This window comes from Periophthalmus magnuspinnatus, chromosome 3, assembly GCF_009829125.3.
Source record: "Periophthalmus magnuspinnatus isolate fPerMag1 chromosome 3, fPerMag1.2.pri, whole genome shotgun sequence".
In the NCBI taxonomy this organism is placed as follows: domain Eukaryota; kingdom Metazoa; phylum Chordata; class Actinopteri; order Gobiiformes; family Gobiidae; genus Periophthalmus; species Periophthalmus magnuspinnatus.
The window spans coordinates 24,872,480-24,897,841 of NC_047128.1; the positions used below are offsets into that span (position 1 = coordinate 24,872,480).

The 25,362-nt window shown below is 38.7% G+C and overlaps 1 protein-coding gene across 1 annotated transcript in view; it reads left to right on the forward strand.

Annotated features, from left to right (window-relative positions):
• itfg1 (integrin alpha FG-GAP repeat containing 1) overlaps positions 1 to 25,362 on the forward strand; it is a 114,005-nt gene that overhangs the window by 83,583 nt on the left and 5,060 nt on the right. Inside the window, exons 15-17 of the mRNA XM_033988909.2 lie at positions 19,316 to 19,440; positions 22,552 to 22,634; positions 24,834 to 24,951. Of these exons, the coding sequence (XP_033844800.1) occupies positions 19,316 to 19,440; positions 22,552 to 22,634; positions 24,834 to 24,951 (326 nt within the window). The remainder of the gene's footprint in view (positions 1 to 19,315; positions 19,441 to 22,551; positions 22,635 to 24,833; positions 24,952 to 25,362) is intronic.

Sequence of the window (25,362 nt, forward strand, 5' to 3'; positions counted from 1 at the left end):
ACCCATTACACAGCTCTCACAGTAGAATTGCTCTGTGTGTAGGAGGCAAAAGATGGCCCAAAATGTCAAATGCTATGGGTACTGCGTGGTATGGATCATAGATCAATCTAAGAATAAGTACATGCAGTGGATTACATGGTGTTAAGCACTAATCTAATTTAGTATGGCCAGGAATCAACTGTAGTGTATTTCCTATGATTTTAAGTAACTTAATCCTTGTAGTTATACTTTCGTAGCTTAAAGTGCCTTTGACAGGTTGGACTACTAATTTTACTTAAAAACAGTGAAGATCATTTTATTTAAAATTTTTCAAAACATTTTGCACAATTTTTTCCCAGTTTGACCAATTTTGATTTTACTTCCTAGTTGGAAATCATGACATCACGCTAGGGAATTTCATAGCTATTATCTAGCGATCATGCTGTACACCAAAACACCTCAAATGTACTAAGTATTATCTGACAAATAAAAATATAATAAAACACCTTTATTTTGTTGAAATAATGTTTAAAGTATCAGAAAAAAATGTGTAAATTGTGCTAAAGTTTTGGACAGAATTCTCCCTAGTGTGATGTTATCAAGTTTTAAAACTCTCCACTTCCTGTAATTACTTTTATATTATTCAGTTTTTCTTGATTGGTGTAAAACTATTATCTGTATTTACATATTCTCCTCACAAATTAAGAAGACATCAGAGAATTGCCAAAACTACTTTAATTGGGAGTGTGTAGGGGTTTCAATTAGTGTTAGTCCTGTGCTTCCAGTTTACATCCATAAAGGAGTAGGCTCTTGCCCACTTGAATCACAAAGGTTCCATGGAAAATGCATTGAGCAGTCCATGAAATAGAAAAGATGAGGACTTTTGACAGTTCTCACTTGCAGGTTGCTTCTAGTCTGACGATGATGGTTCTGACATTTTGCCCACTCGTCCACTGCTGTTTTTTGTTGAGTGCCAACTCCTCTCCAGCTGTGTTTCCTTAAAAAGCTCTTGCTCATCTATTTAACATTAGAATGGTATATGAGGGTGCCCATTATGACTTTCTTATTTTTCTGGCGTGCGTCTGACCAGATTGCACTGAGAAGAGAGGCGGAGGAGAGTGAGGTAGCCAAAGGCTTTGCCGGCACAACTCCCCAGACCCCTCATTTAACAGCAGCAAAGTGCTGCCAGGGAGCCTGCTGCCATGCGTGTGTGTCTGCGCGTGTGTGCAGTGATTTAAAGTGTATTTATTCTGTAGCTTGTAGCTCGGGGAACAGCCAGAGAGACTGCCAGAGATGAGCAATGATGGGGCACACACAAACACACACACAACACACGCAACAGACACACAGCACAACGTCTGGGGCTCTCCACTGGGGCCCTGCGATCTTCACTTACCCTTCACCCTCCTGAATGGAGCCGAATACTGGAAAGTACAGATTATAATGCTCTGAGAAATAGAGACAAGGACCAAGGAGGAATGAAACGGGGTGAACAGGGTTAGTGTGGGAAAAACTGTGAGAAGGTTACAGGAACACTGTGAGACAGTAAAGCACTTTATGGAAACGACAAGAACAGAATGTAGAAGAAAAAAAACAAACAAGAAGACAGAAGGAAAGAGGGGAAGAGGAGATGTAGAGAAGATACAACACTGAAGTGTATGGAAGGGTTGAGGATATAGAACATGTGGCTTATTTACAAGTACAACTTCAAGAAAAATCACCAACATATGTTACTGCGGCACCTCTGTGTAGAAAGAATACATGTCACAAACCTATTTAGTTCATCAAATAGTTTTATCATGATGACCAAGAATTTTTATTCCAGAGACTATTCACAAAAAGTGCTTTTGTGGGAACTCTTAATCAACCTAAAAGGATAAATTCTAAAAAGCCAGCATGAATTTATGACTTCATTGTTTTCTTTGCCGTATGTCCCAACTGTCAGCCATTATCAAATATTTACTACGAAGTTGTTGTATTTATTTATTTATTTTTTTGCATTAATTTTACTACTCTGCAAGTATATGCTGTAAAACACACTGCAATGTCATCCGGAGGCCATCTATTCATTACAGCCTCACATAAGCACATTACTGCCATAATACCACCCTGATATCTGACAGCTAAAGGTCAACAAGCTCGCACTCTCTGCCAGTTTATGTGCCGTTACCTGCGCAGGTGTGGAGCGCTCATCATTCATCCGCGCATGTGGGTTAGCTAGCGCGCTATGTCTACAATATGCAGCATTTGGGTCGTCTTCGCGTGACCTTGCGTTTTGTGCCCATACCCGACAGTTTTGCGGCGGAGCTCTTACTAAGCAGGGTTGGATGGATGAGCGTGGGCCGTGGTTTTGACAATGGCACACCTCATTATCAGCTGACGCCTGCTGGGAGAGCGAAGGAGGGCAGAGGGAGGCAGAGGGAGGCAGACGGAGGCAGGTGTGGCGCTAGCTTGGATGGTTATGCTAAGCTAATTAACTAGTAAACACTGGTATATAGGGCAATTCAGGAATTAAAAGGGAAAGCAAAGAACAAGGTGGCCCAGAAAGTTACTGTAAAGCCAAGAGTAGCTATTCTGAAAAGTTGGAGTTACTGGTTCTTTGTTTTTTCAAAGTAGAGTCTTAGAATAGTTTGGTGGTGTAAACTTCTGGGAATGAGGAATGTGAGGTGAAATTCAGAATTTAAAAGAGGGTTCAAGACACTCACTTTTTCTGTTAAAAAAGTGAGTGTTGAATGTTTAGCAAAACCTGGAAACTATTCTTAGCATTTTAAACTTATTCTCGTTTTGTCAATGACAGGAGACAAAATTTCTGTTTTTAATAAAAATGCAAACAATAAAATTTACAGATGAAAGGGGCATTTTTGTTTGAGACCTTAAAGGAAAAGCAAACCTTGCATTCAAGTGCTAAATTTGCTGTTTTCCACAGCCAAAAAACATTAATATGTGTCATAAAACAACACTTGTGTCATTATAGTTTTTATATTGACAAACCTATATGTTGAGATTTTTATGAGCTAGATACAATTTCTATGTTTTCAGTAAGACAAGAAGTCATTTTAAAAAAAATATTAGTATCAGCAGTGTCTTAAACAAGTTCAATTTCCCTGTGACATCATTAAAGTGTTTGACAGATGTAGTGCTCCTGTCATGGCTAACAGTGGGAGGATGTTTTAAGTGAACTTACAGAAAAAGGGAGGACGGAGAGAAAACAGAGGAGTGCTCACAGGGAGGGGGCCAGATCAATGTGGAGCTCTCTGCAGACTGTCCAATTAGGCTAATGAGCTGAGGGATTAGCAGCAGCGTTCACACTCGTAGGGCTTAGGCTCATTGTACATGCAACGGCAACCTTTAAAAACACACCGCGACCTACCCAGCCACCAGCATATTATCATATCTTAGCATTAACATCAGACTTTCTCAAGATACAAACAGAATATACTTACTATACTGTACTATAGGTACTACCGGCTTGGATGCCTTATATATTATTGATCAATATGCTAGAAAGTAATCTTACTGCGCGTTGGGCTTGTGTATAAATAATTTGAAAAGAGCAGGTATAGAGCTTGGGATGGAACGTCCAAAAACACATTTATCCAACTATGATAACAGAATACTTGAATGAATGCTAATTTTTATGTCTTAGAATCTTAAAGACTCCATTGGTTTAAATTTTGTCTAACTGAAAATTCTATGTGTGACAGTATCGTGACAACACAATCCCAAGATCTATACAAATGAATTAGAATGGATGAAGCAAAAGTTTATAAAAGACCTTGCACTACTGTGTGTTTACATTAGGTAATGTACCAATGTGTTATAAAATATAATGAATTTAGCTTTTTTGCCTTGACAGAATTCATTTTTTTTATTAGTCAAGTTGTGGCTGGTTGCAAGAGGAAGGTATAGAAATCAAAATCTTCAATCAAAATTCTAAATTTGTCTGTAGCACCACCTGAGCAAGGTGAAAACAACCATTTTTGATCATAAAAGGGATTTGTAGCCATGTTTTCTGTTCTTAACTGACAGAATTGTCCCTCGCCTTGAGCCAAGCTGCTCCAAGGTCCAGTAGTGCTTTTAGACATAAGTCATCTGAAGACCTTGATTGTACTTTGGTACACAATTACTCTACTGTTACTTGTATATTACCTTTAAAAGTTTTGGTAATTCACTTATTTCTGTTTTTATCTGATATTTTTGCCAAGAACAAAAGTGGACATTACTTTTGTATAAGGATTTACTGTGTAAAAATCTGCCACCTATTTTTCTCAGTTTTGATCCTTGATTGTAACATAAGCAGGTTGGCATGAATATGTTGTCAATGAGCTGAAATGCATTTGAATGTTGCAATGACATTAGTATCTTTTTCCACTTAAATGTACCTTCCTTATCCACTGTGTTGTACTTGATCTTTTTCTGACCTCAGCAGTCTCTCATAGTCATATTTTTTTTTTTTTTCGTGCTGCGTCACGCTGCGTCTCAATCACCAGCGCGGGCCCATCAGCACTTGACGTCATACTGATCAATGACACCGCGTAGCATCATCGGGTCAGACGACATTACGCTCTCCCTGGTTGGAAAACACACCTGCAGAACGGAAGATATGAGGAGAGGGAAGAAGAGAAAATAAGCAGTTGCAAGCTACACAACAGAAATCATTGATTACTGGAGTCCCACATGAAGGCCGAACAAAATAGACCAATAGCCCGAAATGTAGTGCAGAGAGAACAGAACAGTGTATGGCCAGGGAAGGAAATATTGAAGTGAACACAAAATATGAGCCAAGAAGTAACACCCTTCAGAGACACATAGGATTGTTATTGATCAAACTTTCTCTTCAGCTTGCACCTTGAACTTTTATCTGTTTCTCATTGCCCTCGTATACATCTTTGCCACAAATAAATAATACATTTTCCAATCTTCTGCAGTTTCACATTTTGCTCCATACTCAGCCTCTCCAGACAAACTTTGGCCTGTGTTTTTGTTTTGGCAAATCCCCCCTCATACATTGTTTTGCCGCAGCCAATTGTCAAGCCAAATGTTCTGTGAAAGGCAATGCAATTCGAATATCCTCACTTTTGCTGATTGGCGCTGTCAGCCCTATTGTCTCGAGATACTTTTGCAATCTCTGGGAGAAAATGTTGTGTATCTGAGGTCAGGCTCTTGTATGAATAAGTTTGCTGTCTGTTCATCTCAAAATGGGAGTCTAACTCAGAAGACAGCCTTAAGTTTTTCTGATTGAATTATATAAAATATTTATCATTTATTGTGGTATTAATTATTTAGAAAGCTTGCTTATAGAATTTTGATGGCTATCTTTGTCATATATTGGCAAGCTTCATGCATATATTTAAGTGGAAGTCTAAAATATATTGTACTTTAGTTTCTGCAGTCTACATCGCAAATAATGAAAAGGTGACTATATTCATTGCGTTCACTTTCTAGAATTTCTCTCTCTAATCTCAGATGGTGGGAAAGGGCCAATTTAACTCTATGGGAGATTTACCGTTTTTGGAAGCTATGAACAAAACAGAAATCCACCCATGTTGACTGGCTCCACAAACCTGCAATATTAATCTCATGGCCCTTTCAACTGACATCACTCCTTTAGAGTTTAATAATGGCACCACTTTCTGAGGCTATTGCGAAAAAATTATTTCACCTTTGTTTATTTATACTGACACTGAATGTTGTGCCAGTTTTTGTTTCATATGGATACATGGGTCCATTAATTACAAAGATTTTAACCATGAATTGGGTCAAAAACTCTGCAATCTGACAGTTAAACAGCAAAGAATTCAGACCTGCCCAAGTTCATTTTAAACAATAGGGAGTTTATAATGTCGTCATGTCAGGTGAATCTAACCTATTCCAGCCACTATCTATGTCTGCTTCACAACAAATAGAAAAAACTAAATTACAGTATTAAAATTTTCCCTTCACCTGATTCAGGAAGTGGAACAAGCTATGATAACATTTTGAAAATTTGTTGATTGACTATGTATGGAGCAATGGTAGATACGATGTAATCAAAGTACTTTTTCCTTTATTCAAATTGGTTTGTATTGTTTTTATATGGGTGAGATGAGAGCAAGTTTATGTAGTGTCAAAAATATATTATATAATTTTGAAGGGCATCCTCATATTGTTGTGCATGCTCCCTGTCTTTGCGCAGCAGTAAACAGGCATCCAGGCTGTTGGTCGGGAGATGTCTTTGGCTCTATTTCCTGCCGCTTCACACGTCCTTCTTATGTCATTTGATCCAGTGGCGCAGCGCAGGTGTCATCATAGTGTGGTTGCTGTGGCGTTTGAGAGGCCGTATGGAGCTCAGTGCTGCTCAGGCCCTCCAGGTCTGTACTGTTACACACTCAGGTGCAGGGGCACAAAGGCACACTCTGGCACTCACACATTTCTCCTGTCAAATCAATGTCCAGATCTTGATGCCATTGTGTGGACTCTGAAGGGGTTCTCAGAGCCTGTGTGCACATGCACTTCTCTCCCTCCTGGGTCTGCCCTTCATCCATTTCCGTCATTTGTGCTTTTTATCGCCATCAATGTGGCAAATGGTTTCTATGGCGACGGGATTTGGACGCTGCTAGGGTATTGGTCTCATTCGTTTTGTATAGTTTAGCCATTTGAATTTTCACCATATTTTCACAGTAAAATGTGGTTGTTGGCTTTTATAGTGTCTTCAGTGTTCGATAATCTCAGACTTCAGTTTGATTTAGTATGTGCAAAGTAGGCCTGTGCAATGAGTGAAATATTAATCAAGATCAAAGTCACTTCTAATGGTCAATGACTGGCTTGGATCTTTTTAAGTGGGAGGTCTACGGCCAATCCTACATCATTAAAAGCCTATGTTTTAGTGCTGAGTTCACATTGGATTTTTATGTTAAAGGACAATGATTACAAGTCTATATTGTTTATGTTAAGTAATCAAAAGGATACTGTCATATCACCTAAAGTGTGGTAAATAATTTAGTAGTACTTCAAGCTTACAGTAGAAATACAAATGTTTCTCCAAAAATGCCTTCGTGAGTTTAAAGTGAACTCATGATTGTCATATTTTATTTTGAAACAGTAATTTCTTCATGAGCAATGGTCTATGTAGTTCATTCATTTTTAAATTTCTGATATATAACATTGTATTGCATCCTAGGACCTTACAACCAAGTAAATTTAAACATGTACAAATCCATAGCAGTGTTGATCCCTGCATATTGTTGCTATGTTATTTGCCATTCTGTCCTCCAAAGACCACTGTGACACACTTCTTTCTTGGCCAGATGCTTGGCGTCACACTGCTACTCCTCTGTTGTGGCTGGCGGTGGTCTATCCACCAGACCAGACCAGTGTATCCATGAGGATATGTGTCATCACAGCTTTGTCCACTCCTATAGACACTGGCTCAAAGGCGCTCATCTCCTCTTTGTCTTCATATCCTCTCACATATTAAGACATATTATACTTTTATGTTCTTAGTATTGAACAATGTTTTATTGTTGAAAAATGGCTCCACTTTAGACCCCTACATGTATCACTCTAGGTCTTAATTTTTCAATCATCACAACTAAGTAGAGGGACAATACAGGATTAGTCAAGCCCGCATCAATCAATCAAAGTACAACTTTGAGTAAACAAATAATTAGGGATCACCATTACAATACCATACATGCCACAGACTGTGCAAAGAAGTGGACTGAGGGAGTGTGATGTCACTCACCCACCCATAGCATTTGGCTCCAAACAAACGAAGCCAGTTGAGGCTAGCAGTTATACTGGCTAATCTGCAACCAGGGCCTATATTTGGAAATTCAAGCGTGAAACCAAGCCAATCATTAGTGTTGAAGGTAACACCTCTTCCCACCCACACAGCTTCTTTGGCAGAGAATAGGCACCTAGCAACGAGGCTGCCAATCAGACCCGTTGCTAACGCTAGAGGAAGCAATCTCGTGGGTAGACAGTCTGTATAACAGTTTGTTATTAATGTTAATATCTTGATTTAGGGACAAAATAGAGAAATACACCTCCAGGATCATGTAGAGCAGGTTAAAACCCACATTTTAAGGCCAGAATGACGAGCCTGACAGCAGCAGTTACATAGAAACTGTAATCTTTTACTAGAAGTCAGTTGCAACCAGACCTCGAAGGAACCACAGTGAGTTATATGCTCATTTAAGTTGATTTTACATAATATTTCCTTTAACAGTTTCACTTTTCTTTTGTTGTATTTGACCGCTGTTCTATTCGACCACAATTAGTTTAAATTCCATGCTGGAAGAGTAGCCTACAGCAACTACAGCCCATCCCAAGTCACAATAACATGGGCTCAATCAAAATATAATTGTGGCTGCATTAAAGGGACCATGCTGTGCTTTAGGTGAAATGTAATTAACTGCTGAGGTGAACGCACACCTTATTAGCTGGGGCTCGGGTGTGCACGCAATGACTAGCATACCAAAACATTCCCACAGTATATCCGTAGAGAAATATAGCTGCCATAAACGCCAACTTTAAATGAGGCGCTGATAGAAACGGCCCACGAGATCATTAAGCTGCACAAAACACTGCCGCCGTTTGGTGCAAAGTTATTGTATTCACAGTGTGTAAATATGTCAGGGATAAGCATAAAGCTGTGCTTTATAGGTCGGGTTATGCTTTTTCTTTGAATTTATTTAACAGTGGCATAAAACTGCACTGTATATCCTCTTGAAGCAAAAATGTTGAAAATATGGTGCTTTATATCTTCAACTAAATACAAATACAAACCATGCATAAAAACATGCCTTCATAGCAACATAATGAGTAAATGTAAAGGTTGTACATTTCAATTCAATTATATTATATTATCTCAAGGTGCTGACGCTACACAATACTACTACAGTAGTACGGCTTGACAAATTCCATAGTGGAGGCTATAAAGCCAATATAAACAAATATAATAAAGTAAACACTGGGTAACAAATGCTATTGTCTAACAAGGTAGCAGATTTAGCAGAAGTTTTCCTTTGTAGATGACTGTTTACACTGTCTGATAAAAATGAAATGCAAAAACAATATTAAAGAAGACCAAAGTGAATATGAGCCCCTATGTCTGGCACAAAGTCTGTCTGAGCCTTGCCAGGACTGCACATAAACAAAACCAAACACTTATTGTCTTACACATTAATACCTAAAATGCTAACACTGAAGACTGTTACTGCAGATGCTTTCAGTGTATTTTTAAAACTAAATTGGAACAAAAAATATGTTTCCTAGCAACATATGGTAAGAAGAAGTATTTGTTCTTGAACAGCACCGTGTATATAATTAATTTCTCTATACACCTACATCTACCTTTTAATTATCCTTTAATATTTAAATCCATATATGCCACATTTTCATGTTTTTTTCTAATGATTACTTGGTTTGGTGGGATAGTACCTGTGGTAAATAGAGGAAGTATAAGTAATGTAAGGAAGTAGTGGTGAATTCTAAAATGGGATATCACTACCCTTTGTCATCAGCAAGAAAAACATTATAGAAGTTACACAAATACACATGTTGCCATTTATTTTTGTATTCGTCTAGTCATAACTGTAGTTTACATGTTTTGGCCCTTGCTAGGTAAGGATACAAATGCTCACATCTGCTGCCAATGTCCAGCCAGGAAGAAAAAAGAAAAAGACGAATTTGTAAAATCCTAAAGATAATTGTGTTAACTGTTTTAGTGAAATACAAATTCAAACCCCTTTAACATTGCTTACATGCATAGTTAAGTTGTTTCTGAGAGTCAGAGTAGACATTTGCACCACTTAGGCCTAGCTGGACTTCTGAGAGATGGATTGTAAGCTGTCAGTCATGGTGCACGATAGATTATGTGCCAAGACCTCGCCTGGCTCTGCTGACGGGAGATAGGGCACAGACATTCTCCTACACACTTCCCCACAAACACACATTGTTGCCCTATACCAACCAACTGTGTATCAGCCTCCACCTCCTCTGTGCCGCCCAATGGCACCACTCCAGCGATGCCAGGTTTTCAGCTCACTGGACGTCCAGCCAAATTCCCTGCCTGTACTATAACCTTGCTTGATCCCCATTCGTACCACAGACACACATACATACATACACACATACACACGCACACCCCTACACGCGCACACACACACACACTTTTTTTTGCTTTATGGAACATTCTGTCAAAACCATCGGAATAACTTGCATGTCCTCAAAATGCCCGTCTGCCGCGTGCGCCCGTGATGGATGAGCTACATTATGAGGCGATGAGTGGGGCGTTTTAAAATGCTGCAAGTGACACCGGGAAGGCTGCTTTTCCGACTGTGAAGAAGGGAATTTTCATGGGTTTTCAGCAAATGATTACTTACTTATTTGAGAGAGTTTGTGAGGACTTTTGACATTAAAAATACACAGTCATTTAATTTGTATTGTTTATTTACTTTTAGGGATGGGGCAAGATCTTGTGAGGCAGATTTGCCATAGATTGTGCACACATGAGGAAAATTATCTTGTAAGGTTTATTTCCATGTTTCTGTTCCATGTTTTGGGTTGGACAAAAAACGTGGTGACATAAAATAAATCAAAAATTGTGTGGCCCATATTGTGATTGTTAAAATCTTGGCTTGTCTTGTTCTTGTGGACCCAATCTTGTGTTTCATCTTGAAATTGTGTCTTCTCACCCCTTGCCATGCTATGGTAATAAAAGACTGTTCTCCGTAGCTTGAAAACCATACTCTCACTGTCTGTCAAAGGCAATGATAAAAAATCCAATATGATATGAACTGTATACAGTATAGCGCTTTCAACTTGGAACTAGGATAAATATGAGCTAGGAATGCTGCAAATGTGTAGTATTGATTTGATATTTGAATAATTTGCACAAGCTATGTATTTTCTGCTGTCACTGGGCAATAATGCAAGGCAATTCATGGGTTTTCTGCTTTGTGTTTACAAGTTCTTGAGTACTAGTTTGAGTTCAAAAGATGTATTATTTAGTTTTGAATTGTTAATTTCTATGGCAACATCTCTTAGTTATTCAGAAAAGACTTTGAATAAGAAAAACATGATTTGTCGCATTGTACCTCAGAGAAATCATATTTTTTTGAAGACTTCAAGCAGAAATGTTTCCTCGAATCCTGTTTGCCTTGGAACAGAAGTTTCTAATAGTGTATCTCTAAAAGTATAGCACAGAGTTACTGACTTAGTTCCAGCTTTAATGGAGTGCACTGTGGTATGTGCGATCTCAAAGAAGCATATAAAATGAGTCTGTACTTTCTGTAGCAGGCTGCTCCCTGAACATTACCTAAGTGCTTTTGTTGTTCACAATTAGACTCATTTGGTACTAATCTTTGCAGTAATTTTTCTCCTAGATTGGAGGCAGGTTTGGGTCCACTTCATTTTCATTCAGCTCAGGTTTGTAAGTGCTCTAACTAATTGTTGTTGATTGAGCCACACAGTTTTGTATGGAGTTTTTTATGGAGTTGTTAGTGGAACATTTTGTTGTTCGTTTGCTAAATGTTGAATATATATTTTGAGTGTATTTTTGACACAATGTATAATGCATGTTCAATTAGGCATTTGTTTGAATCAAGAGTTACATTGAAAAGAAAAGTTACACAGTGTAACTTTTGAAACTGTTAAGGGTCTGCTGTAAATGCACTGGTTGTGTCATATATATATTGCACATGATAAGTACAGATGCGTGACATTAGCTACTCTATGTTCTAGAGTTGTCAAAAGTATCCATAATCAGATACTAATTGATACTAAAACTAGTATTGAAACTAAATACTAATTTGAGAATGTATGGACACTAAAAAGTTACATTCCTGCATAGCTTGAGAATAAATTTGAGCTGTATCAGAACAATTATGAGACCACATAGACACTAGTACACACCACTACCACTGGACCACTACGGAACATACCTGGATTATATGTATCTACACATATAAGCCGCATAGTAATATAAAAGAAAGTGCTATTTATAATGTTGAATGTTGAATTGCATTCTATTGTCTAAATAAAGCGTGTTTTTGGTGCCAGTATTGAGTATCGAGTCTATTCCTTAGTTTGGAAATTGAGTTTGAAATTTTAGTATTGTGACAACCCAAGTATGTACAGAGCTAGCAGTGAGAAAAGTATCCTCTCTATACAAAATGACAATTGAGAAATATACATACATTCTTCCATCAAAAACAAAAAAAAGTTAAGCTAAGTTAAGTCCAACTGAAGCTGTGGACACTGGCCTGAAAGTTTGAATACCCATAACTTCTTACACTGCCGCTGTGGTATGATATGACAAGCAGCTATATCTCCTCTGTAATAAAACTGTCCTGTCTGTCAAGCTCCATCTCTCTGGACACAGGGCAGGATATGAACATTGTCATCTGCAGAGTCATTGTTCTCATAATAGTGTTTTTGTTCCAATTCTCAGTACACATTGGATTTTAGATTTTCTCACTCTTTTAATTGGTTTATTATGGCACATTATGGGTTAAAGAATGGAGTTATGCAAATTAAATCATCTTATTTATAGAATTTATTTGCTTTAAACATGCAAATTGTAAAACACAACTCATGTTACAAATAATGACATGGCAAGAGCAGTCACAAATCAAAATGAACGTTATTATACGAAGGCTACAGTGCTACAAGTTTACATGTCCAGAAAGGAGTGGGAAGAAGCATAACTTATTTAAACTCTTACCTTATTGAAATTTTTAAAAAAGTGTCCTGTTACAAGTTAATAATGAATTTCTTTATTTTCTTATCATGCTTAAATATTGTTTCAAATCTAGGCTCTAGTTGTTATACAGTGGTAGTGAAGAAGATCCATTTGTGGGTGGCTGGAGCACTTGCTGAGGGTCTGTCTCCATGGAGATGTTATAGCTTTGCCTGTAATCTTCCCCTTTATGGCGTTCAACATATCTGTCTTGTAGTTATTCACTTACAGATGTTTTATTGTAGAGTATATTATATATTTGTTCCTTGGAGGTAGATATACGCTTAATGCCATCCTGGCGAACATTCATGACAAAGTTGTAACATCTCCCTGGATATGCGTTATTTGCGGATCCCCCACCCACATATAACGCATTTAAATTTTTAAAAAAGGCATAAAAAATTATAACAAATGAGATATGTGTACAGCCCTTTCATGAGTTTTCAAAATGTACCAACACATGCACTCGAAATAATACAGCTACGTTATATCCATAATTAAAATTCGAAAGCTCACCACCCACACTGCAAGTTCAAATACGTTTTACACTCTCATTGATTTGAAAGCAATATTAGCCTACAGCTGACTGCGTAGCATGGATTTTCAGTGTTATATCTGAACAGTGAGAAGTTGTTCCAAGTTTCTTCACAAACTGTACATTTGCCGGTGGCCATATGCTCATATATCTGGATCCAACAGTGAGTCAGTGTGATGGACAATGCCTAAGCCCCAGTCATCAGTCACACCTCCCCAAATTTGGTGATTCCTCCTGGGCACTTCGTCACTGTCTCCTACTTCCTTTGTTTTTGTTTGCCTCCCTTCTGTTCAATATTATTAAAGAGAAGCGATATGCAAAACTGTCCTTTTCCCACCTACGTTCACATGAGCTTCTGCAAATGTCACTCCACAGTTCTGCCCATACTTTTTTTTTTTTTTTTTCATTTTTTTGTATTTATATTTAGTCGAAGATATTTCATGCATTTCTTTTACGGTATGACCTTTTATTATTATTGTTCCTTGTTTAGTGCCACTTAATAAATACACCTTAATTAGCATGAAGAAGGGCTAATTATATTTTTGTTAAAGTGATGATGACAGGTTGGACTACTAGCCTACCTACCGTAATTTAACTGTTTTTTTAGGTCTTTATTTTTACTTCCTGGTTGGAAATTATGATATTTTGTTTAATTAATATTTAAAGCCTCAGAAAAATGGGCTTCTTGTTTGTAACACTTTTGAATTGAGTTCTGAGTCTCCCTAATGTGACGTTATCAGTGTGTTTTGAACCCTGCTCCACTTGTAATTGTCAACACCTTTTTCAACTTTTCTTCACAAACCGCCACTTGACTGATGCAAAACTATCATTTATACTTACTTGGTGGTATTATCCCATCAAATAAAATAAAATAAAATCATAAAACATATCTGTCATACACACTTTAAAGCTATTAAAAGTGTAGTTATAAAGTGTTGCCCCGTTTTTCGTTTGAATCGGCAAAGTACATTCCTCGTTTGTGAATTTTTACAATGATAAAGTTTTCCTGATTCCGATCCATGTTTTCCTCTCCTCTCGACAAGTCCTTATAGTTATTTGGCTTTTCCTGGAAACTAACAATATTTTTGTACTTCTACCACAGACTGTCCCCAATTGCACTGTGTGATTAAGGTCATTATGTAGCCTCTTCACACAAACCACTGCCAGCCAAATCCCAGTGTGCAAAAAGCAGAGCATAACATGTAATCGTAGCAGAAAGTGAGAAAATTTTGGGTCTTCAAGATGTGATGAAAAGGTCCCTGTGGTGTATGATGATGACTGAAGTTGAAACATATTTTTATTGTCAGTCTCCAAGCGACACATAAAAGAAGTGAAGAAATTGCTAACATACTGCATGGGAGGATACTTTTTACATTATATTTCCCACATGTCATTTTAACAAGCATTGAAAATAAATGTTCAGTTGTGACGTGAACTTGACCCATCTCCTGTATACTTTATGAATTGACAAGTTAAAGAATGTTTTGCATCCATTAACATAAAACGTTTCTGCTCTTCTTGCATCCATTCCATATAATACTACATTTTGTAAACACATTTGTTAAAAGTAAAAGGGCCAACAATGTAAACAGTGAAAATAAAAATCATAAAAAATAGAACATTTGAAATACACACACACACACCTATCATTTCCTTCTCTATGCACGAATTTATTTATTTCCAAATGTATTCCTGTATTTGACAACAAAACACCAGACAATACCATTTGAAATTATGAAGCACAGACCCGGGGCGCTTTACTAATTGTTATTGCAGAGTGTAGCTGTCAGATGCTCTTTTACCAACTGGTCCATGGTGTACTAAATGTCATCCTAACATTTGATCATCTGCCTTCACCAAATGGAAACCAACTTTCGAACTACTTATGGCTTTGAACAGGTTGTCCTGCTATTTACCTTAAGTGCATGCATAACAGTTCATAATTCACTTTGACCTCTTATATGAACAAACAACTGTTTACAGGGGTAGACCAGTTGTAGGGCTGCATCATATGAGAAATAAATGCTCTATTCAGTGTTTTGTGTTGTTAGTATTGTTAGTATTATTTCACAGTATTGCCATATTAGTTTAGTATTGCAACATTTTAAGTCTGTTGAGCAAAAAACTCGGTTAGGGCACAGAAAAGGGAGTGCCGGAGGGCCGAGTGGGAATGGCGCGAGTCAAAGCTATGGGTTCATTATGAGATTTATAGAGAAAAGATGTACATGTACAACCACACTTTATGTAGAACATGGTAGAGGTATTTTTTGGACATTATACAAAGTTGCAGTTGTAACTCTTGTATCCTGTTTGCAACAGTAAACAGATTAACAAACCTTCCAGCTCCGCTGCCATTAGAAATAATTTCCACATCTAAGGGCAATGAGTTTGCAGTATTCTTTAATGACAAGGTTCAGGGCATTAACAATGCCATCAATGCCACAAACACTAATTTAAGCAAAGTCTCAGTCTTGATCCTGTTAGACCTGAGTGCTGCCTTTGACACTGTGGATCATGGGATCCTCTTACAGAGACTAGAGGACTGGACGGGCATCTCTGGTACTGCACTAAACTGGTTAAGTCCTATGTAGAAAACAAGGAGTACTTTGTTGAAATTGGAAAATGTGTCCCAGATAAAATGTTCCTGACCTGTGGGGTGCCCCAGGGGTCAATCCTGGGACCCCTGCTGTTCAATCTCTACATGCTGTTGTTAGGCCAGTTAATACGCAGCAATAACGTGTCCTACCACGATGCAGATGACACTCAGATCTATGTCTCACTGGCAGCAGGTGAATATGGACCAGTGGATTCACTCTACCACTGCATCCAACAGATCAGTGTGTGGATGAAAAACAACTTTCTCCAGCTAAACTCAGACAAGACTGAAGTCATCGTCTTTGGCCCACAGAAACATAGAAACACAGAAACTAGTTAGCAGTCAACTCCAGTCTCTCTCTCTAAAACCTTCAAATCAGGCTCGAAATTTAGGGGTAATAATGGACTCAGACTTGAACTTTAACAGCTACAGCAAATCAATAACATCTGTAGCTTTTTACCATCTAAAAAACATTGCAAAAATAAAAAGTATACTTTCAAAACCAGACTTAGAGAGACTGAGAGAGCATTTGTTTCCAGTAGGTTAGACTGCTGTAACGGCCTGCTCACTAAAAAATACCATTCTAACCAAGGCTGAAGGAAAATCATGACTAAAATCATCATTTTTTACATTTTAATAAAAACTTTTTGTCAGATACAGAACCGCAGTGCTAGTACAATATGTTTTCTCACTCTATGGAGCTAATACTGGTTAATTGATTGTAATTCTAGGGGTTGTTGGACACTTAATTCACATTTTTGAAATACAATGGTCACTCTCCAGCAATTACAGTATCTAGAGAAAAATGAAGCCCTATACGTTCTTAGCAGCACATATAGCTCCCTTAAACACCATGTAACATTACTTACATCTACTTTACAGAAGAGAGAAGACTAATAGTGCTGCCAACCACTGCTCTGACATGACCCAGGTTGAGCTGGGGTCAGCATGTGCGAACCTGACAAATGTAGCTCTAACTGCGCCGAGGTCAGGTTCACATTCAAAAAGCGCTAACCTCGGCCCTCTGCGCAAACGCAATCCACAGTCCATCCACATTACTTCTGATCACTGACTGCCTCCAGGGGATCTCTCTGCTCCCTCTCCATGCATCGTTTCCCTCTTTGTTTACCGCGCAGAGGTTGATTTATGTCGGCCGGTGCTTGCCAATGCTTGCTGGGCGGCGTGGGCGTGATGCAGCAGCTGAACAGAGGGAGAGTAGAAGGGAAGAGAGAGGGCAAACCGCAGTGATGGATCAGGAGAGAGCGGGAGCGGAGGGAAGCACAGTAATGGTTTGGGAATAGACAGTGAGGAGGTGTCGGAGCAGCCGCAGGTGTCGCACTTGCGTCGGTGTCTTTTAGAAAACACTTCTCAGAACACAAGGTCTCGCACCACCTCTGGCTCGGTCAAACTTGAGTGTTTCGTATGCAGCCTTCTCATTTTGCAAGGTCTATATGTCAGATTGAATCACTGACAGTTCTAAACGCCAACATTCACTCAGAGGAGGAACATGAAAATGGCAGCTGAATCCATCTGTCATAACAATATGACCAACTGTATATTACTGTTTTGTGGTCATGATGCTACATTAAGCCACAAAAAACAACAATGCATTTAGAGACTATATACACTATTATTAACTTGGGTTCATTTGGGTTCAGTAATTTGTCTTTTGGATCAGGCCACACTATCAGTTGTTCCCCATGCAGGCTATGTCACTTGTTGCTGTTTCACCACTGGGAACCTCACACAACATTTTTATATGCTTAAAACAGTTGCATTATCATATCTGGACGACTTTAAAAAATGTACTTTCATGGTATTTTTGAATGTTTGAACGTGCAGTAAAATGTGGAAACATTTTTCTTCACATTCACATATTTATGGACAATATGGTATTTTCTCCTTCTTGTCAGTGTACAATGTACATCAGAAGACACCATCCTGGAGCTCGAGAGCTACCATTAGCTCATCGAGGGATTTCTGAATTACACATATTGTACTGAATAACAAGAATTTGATCAATATTATCAATTGTGATGATGCCCAACTTTGTGATGATTGTGATACTAATGTTCTAAGGGCTGCCAAAATTAGTAGCATTTTCATTTTATAAAGATTGCTCACCAGAGAAAAAAGGTTGGACCCCTGGTGTACATGTACATTTACTGATATTGGACATTCTGACAGGTTAGGAAGCTACTGAAAGTTCTATGAATCCCAAATGACAGCCAGAGGGTGGTGCTGAAAGCATGCGTGAAGGAATCATTCAGTGCTTTCAGCACCGCCCTCTGGCAGTCAGTAAGGATGAGAACTCAAAAATAATGGCTGGACTGTAAAGGTTCTACATCATTGTGTGGCTGAGTATGTAGAGCACACTGAACTACTAGAAATGTGCCAGTCAGTGTCAAGACTGAGTACACCATATAATCAAGGCCTCAACATACAGTAGATCTGTGCTACTTTAGTAGACAGGGTCTATAACTATTGAGCCAGGATGTTCTTTGTAACTAAAAGTGCAGAGAAGAATTCAATCTTGCTACTTTGAAGCTTCGTCTAAATCAATCAATTCAAACCCCATGTCTCTCTAGTGGAGAGTGTATTTGGAAATGTGAACAGACTATCGACCTATTTACTCTAATAGCAAACCAAAGTTGGCTGTTGTCTTGTGGCCGTGTTATGTAAGTGTCCATTGTTGTGCAGGTGGAGCTGGGGAGTGGCTCTGGCCGGATGCACAGTACCTGCATAAGATGCTAGAGTCACTTGCTCTTGGTGGCTCACTCCACTCCCAGCTCTTCACCTGTGTTTCCACACTTTCTTCAGTTGATTATTTCTCTAATTTAACTCACATGCTTCAACTCACATTCATTACAGCACACGCCCACCCATTTATTTGGCATCTGTTGTTGTGTTGGTGTATTTTGGTCATAGCTTGGTCGTATTGGGATTGTTTATAGGGACCTTTTTGAGGACTTTTTCCGATTCAAGAGATAATATTTTGTTTTAAATAGTCTATAGTATATAGTATATTTTTCATCATTCTGAAACCCATGGAAGCACATTCACTTTATATTTACTCAAGAGCTAGAGCATGAAGGCTATCATTTTTTTTATCACTAGATGTTACAAATTGCTGTTGCATCGATTAAAGTCTAATCTGCCTACAAGACTTAGTGGACATTAGTGATTTATGGTTGAAAATTGCCTTTTGTCTTTTTTATTGTCCTGGCCACAAAAAGTTATTAGGTGCTGTGACAGGGATTCGATTTCAAAGGGAGCAAGATGAGTTTTGAAAAACAGCCAAGGGCATTGCAATATATTGGCACCACATGGGCAGCAGTAAAAGTAAAACGACTGACCTTCTATGTATTATTACACCTGAAAAAATGTTAAGTTTTCAATGTGTGCTCAAATGACTATATAACCCTATAACAGGACTAATTCTGTTTTTATTTTGTTTTTTTTTTGTTTTTTTATTTTGCAGCCGGTCAGTTGAGCCAATCAGCATACTTCTCCCTCCAGCTTCCCTACACTGTTCTGGGCCTCGGACGCAGCGCCAACTTTCTGGACCATCTATTTGTGGGCATCCCGCGGCAACCTGGAGAGACGGTGAGGAGATCCGAGTGCTGCTTATCATTACCTGGACCCTTAAAGCGCCCACATAACTTTAGAGATACTCCAGGCTGCCCAAACTGAGCAAACATATAAAAACATTAAGGCAGGAGTGAGGGACGGGTGATGACTGAACGGAGGGAGAAAAGAGGGCAAACATTTGAAGTGTTTAGGCTTAGAGTCGACGACTACTTATAAATTGTAGATTTGTCTGTCAAAGTGTGTAATGTTTGAGTATAGACCACAGTTTACTTGGACTTTGAATAATTCAGTAGCGTAGTGTTTACAGTACAGGGACTTCACTTTATAAATACTTCTAACTTTTCTTTCTTTTCTTCTGAATAGTTGCCATGTTACAATATATTGGCACATCTGAAACCCTGCTAATAGCTTTTATCTGGCCTTTGGAATTAGAAGAGTAGTTCTCAGAATGTGTGACTATAACATCACACATTTATCGTTGGAAATGCTAGTGGATTAATTTTTCTGTCATTCATCACTATGACCTAATGAAATCACATGAGCTAAATAATTATCGAAATAGACAATCACCAACATATTTGACTAATATACTCCTCATTTGCCTTTGTCCCATGCAAACTGTAGCCTTGATATCTCCACTTACATTACCACTGCATACCACGAGTCATTTCTTTATTAATATCATAATAAATAATGTATAGCATATATAGGTGTAATCTATTACTCAGCCTGGTTCCCACTCTCAAGCTCTACAGCCCCTTTATTTTTCCTATGCTCATCATATTCATGCTTTTGTCATGCTGTACACTTGTCATCCTCAATATTAGTAATGGCAGTGCTGTTTTTCCCCTGTCCCATGTGGCGCCGGGGTCCTCGTCAAACAGCTGATTAGACTTGCAGATGCCCACGTCCGCGACTCAGAAGCTATAGTGCTTTGAGTACACTCCTAGTCGCTTTGTTGTTACTTGCTTTTCACATGCATAGAAATGTAATTTTTCTCCTATACTTTCCAACTAGCTTTTATAAAGTGAATCCACGAATGCTTTGAGATGTGGCCATTATGCTGAGCAGATTCTATTTTTCAAGCACAGAGACCCGAGGTTGTGTTTTTTCATTGCATTGTATCTGTAATGAGGTGGATGAGGAGAGAGATTTGGACAACTACAAAGCTGCACGGATCTTGGTGATCATCACCTTTCTTCATCACTCTTCTTATTCTTGTTTTGTGTAATGTCCTCATCCAACTGTCTTCGCTGCAGTGGCCTTTACGGTTTCCACCTGCATTAGAAAGAAGTTGCCCTCTGTGCCACACACATAGAGATGTTTTGAAAATCTACTTGGATAACTTCCATCTTCTGTCCAGTCTCCACCCCCCTCCCGGCTCATCTGTGCGGCCGTCTCCTCCTCCTCACTTATCCTGCACCCAGGGGACCCTCTTTTCAGCTAAGAGTGGTTTACTTCACTAATCAGTCCCCTCCTTGTCACTCTCACTCTCTCAGCTTCATCCTCCATTTCTAGATGTGTCTCTGTGGCGCACTCATAGTGTGCCAGTTTTCCCCCCTCTTTGAACCCGCCGTCTTCTCTCTCTTCCCTCTGAAGACTTGGGAGCACTTTTCTCTTCCAAACAGCCAGATCGGATCTGCTCCCAGGCACCAATCGTCTCCAGCTCTGTTCCCCCGCCAGTCGTGGCATCAGCAGTGGTGCTTTCCAAGAGCTAAGCGACAATGGCTGCTGGCGAGAATGTTCTTGTTATGTAAAAAGAAGCACGGTTGTTGCATGCTTTTACAAAATAGCTGCGAGGTGGGGTTCCACTCTTAACTATGAAGAACAAGGCTACTATTGTACAACTGTGTCAGGATTCAAATGTGGAAATATTAAATTCTTACTTCATAAAGTAAATTATCTTTTTCACCAGATATTTTCACCAGTAGATGGCAGAGGTGAAACTTCCCCCCCCTCCCCTCACCTTGCCTTTGTTCAGGCTCACCTGTGCTCTCTGGACTTCTTCAGTCAGGCCAAAGCTGGCACACTATCAGACTGCAGTAACGTAGACAGCATCTACAGTAGACAGCAGCCACTGTCACCCCATCTTTGGGGCGACAGTGGCTCAGTGGTTAGAGTGTTGGTCCCCCAAAGGAAGATACTGTCCACCAAGTTCTGTCGTTGTGTCCTTAGGCAAGACACTTCACCCACATTGCCTAGTATGAAAGTGGTGTGTGTGTGAATGATTGGTGGTCGAAGGGGCCGATGGCACAGATTGACAGCCTTGCTTCCGTCAGACTGCCCCAGGGCAGCTGTGGCTACAATAGTAGCTTACCATCACCAAGTGTGGAAATGAATGAATAATGACTATAGTGCAGCACCTTGAGAGGCTTTGACAAGCCTGTAACATGCGCATTACAAGTGTAAGCCATTACTATTATTATTATCTAGTGATATGTGAGAATACAACAAGGGTGGGTCGGCCAATCTAATTACAAATGGTAGCTTTAAATTGAAGGTGCAGGTGTGTTGGGGGAAAATTCAATGATGACAGAATCTGGGTGTTGATTACACTGCATACATTACAGCAGCTCATAGGAACAAGCAAAAGGTTTGGTAAAACTTAGAGACTATGTACAATAAGGAGAATAAAGTGATTTGACAAACAGTGATTTACTGACTGCATGATCGTGCGATTACTTTGTATGTGTCAGTTCACATTCAGATTCAGATTGTGCTTCTAGTGAGCAGTGGAACTTTGAGCTGGGAAGACCCATCCATTCATGAGATGAGAATAGTCTATGTATATTTCATCAAGACAGAGGCTGGGCTTACAAAACATTTTCCAGATGGCTAGATCCTCTCACATGCAGACACACAAATACTTAATCACATGATGACAGCATCATGTATGTTCACACACCCGGAGCCTACTACTGTGCTACTTTCTCACAGCTGTAGCCATTTTTTTCAGCCAGCAGGTCAACAGTGACTTAAATATGTTCTTAGAATAGACAAGTCGTAGTTAAAAAACACTATACGAGCTTATTATTCTGCCCTACTAAACAAACATGTTAGCATGTGCCAAATATGCCATGTTTTCATTGTAATGACAGTGATATGTTTTTTTTTTTTGTTTCACAGGAAATAAGAAAGCAGGAGTGGACTGCCATTATTCCCAACTCTCAGCTTATTGTCATCCCTTTTCCACACAATAAACCCCGCAGGTATATTTTCAAACAGCCTACTTATGTGCAAAATAAACCTGTATGACTTTCATGTCTTTGTTCACATGAAGCTATTGGTATGGGCCATTGAATTTTCTAATTAATGCAGCTGCTAATGGTACTACAAATATAAAATTAGCTGCTCTTATGGCCTCATCTGATTCCACGTAACACTGATTTTCCAGTAATGAAGATGTTACATGTGTAGCGTGTGTAGTGATAGGCCTACAGAGATACCAGCTGAGCATCTTTGGAGGGCATCAAGAGGAACTGTGTGCATCTGTGTTTAGTGAAGAAGGCATTCCTTTTATTATTAACCAACAAACTTACATTTTTAAAGTTACAAACAAAAACATCCCCACATAGGCCCTGTCCCAGTGCCCATATGACACACTACATCAATAAAGTGCATGCATGCTATGTATACTACAAGGTGCAGGGTTGGTAAAAGTGACAATTGGAGCAAATTGACATTGGCCACAAATGCTGTAGGCATAGTTTTCAAATTTGCTAAGAATTGTTATTATCTTCTAAACAAAATGAGGCTGGAATTCCATTGGATCCAAAGTGGAGACAGGACATTTATTGCAACCCTGTGACATGGAACATGCACACTGTGAGAATCGTAAACCATTGCTGCTGTAATTTTACCCATAGACTGCCATTATTTATTCACTATGGAGGCTAACTAAATTATTAATTGTGTTTGATCATAAGATGGTTTATTTTATGTTTGTAACAGATGTAGCCTACATAAAATGTATCAGATGACATAGTTTAAACTGAAACACATTATTATGTGGGTTATAGGCAACACGGAGAGTAAAATAACACTTTTATAAACCTATGCCATAGTTTCTGGAGGAGTCCTTTATAGTTAAGTGTACTTACCGGACTAGGCCTACATACCTCTTCTCCTATTGCTGTGATGATGAGTAGCTCATTTTTTAAAGGAAAAATAGTTTTACAGCTCGAAATAGTATATTTATTTTATAACGTATAATGGAGCTCAACACTGACCGCCCACACCCTGGTTACGGAAGTAAATTTCCAAATTTTTTATAAAAAGTTTGAAAGCTTGCTCAAGGCTAATCAACTATGTGGTAACTAATGACCACAAGACCTGTAATTTTATGTAAACTCTATTTCTGAAACTTTATGAACTGCTAAGTTATTAAATTTTGCAGAACTCCTATCAGTACTAGTGTTGTATTATTTAATTATAGTTTTTGTGTGGTGACCTACATTAGTGTGTATATTCATATACATAGTGGGACAAATAAAAGTTTTCTCATATTATTTTCACCACATTGCAAGTCTCCTGTGTATGACATTTATATGAAGCTCAGCTCTTAGGAGTGGGTCCAGATGGCTGCCGCACACTCACACCACTCACTATAACTACATCACATTTGTTAGACTGATCGCAAACACACAGAATTCACTTCAATGTTGCCAATGTTTCAGACTCCGTAACATTAATGGTGCAATAAAACATTTCTGGTCCTCACCAGAAAAGTTTCTACTACAAGTTTGTCTCCAAGGAGTTATTATTGCTTTATCTGGAATGTTCCACTGTATGGCATTAAACTTATCTATTATGCATTTGTTCAGTTACAGTTAAGCCTTTCTCCATGGAGGTAGATATATTTATTGCTGTACTGTAAATTGATGTTCATTTAGTGCCCTTGTTTGTCCTCATTATCACTTACTTTCTGCTAATTTCTTGGAATTGTATTTTTCTTTTACATTATAATTTACTATAACCTTGTTCCCTAAAGTATGATGACCACATTTATATTTAAGATATTACAAAAAATCATTCCTATTTTTTTATTTTTGTTTATAATTTTTTTTTGTTCAGTAAGTTTATAATTTTACTTACTGTTTTGGCAGAGGTAGCAGATATTAACATTAACAAGAGCCAAAACTTGTATAAATTACATACCTATGATTAGACTAATAAAAATAAACAATAATACCATTATCTTTCAGTGTTGGGTATAGGTTTTCCATTTAAGAACTCACTGCTACTTCCTATATTCTTCTCAACTCCTTTTCCCAAAAACTGCCACTTAACTGATGTAAAACTATGATAAATATTTACCACAGGTACTATCCCACCAAACCAAGTAATGAGTAGAAAAACATGAAATCCTGTCACTTTAAACCTCAAACTTTTTTTTTTTTCCTTTACAGCTGGAGCGCCAAGTTGTACCTGACTCCTAGCAACAGTGTGCTGCTGACGGCCATCGCTTTGATCGGAGTTTGCGTGTTCATTCTGGGCATCATTGGTATCCTCCACTGGCAGGAGAAGGTCAGGACACACTCGGATGTGCACATAATGGGCTATTTAATGCTGCCCTCATCCCAAAGATTTACTGCTGTAGCGTTTATATGAGGGAGGTAGAGAGATGGTGAGCAGGCCGGGCACACAGAGCAGCAAGAGGAGGAGATGTCCTGCCCCTATGTTCTCAAGTGTTCCAGCGTCCTGTGACGAGAGAGTCTTCATTTGTACCTTTTGTCTCACTTTAGTTTCACTGCGACCAGTTTTCTACTCGTCCTGTTAAAGTGCGTAACACAAGCTCGTTTTAGTATCTTTTAACTGACAACAATGACGCAGGGACAAACACAGAAAAACAATAAGTCACTGCTACATTCACGAAACACAATACACCAAGTTGATTCATGAAGGAATTCAAAACAATGCTCATTTTTAGCTCATCTA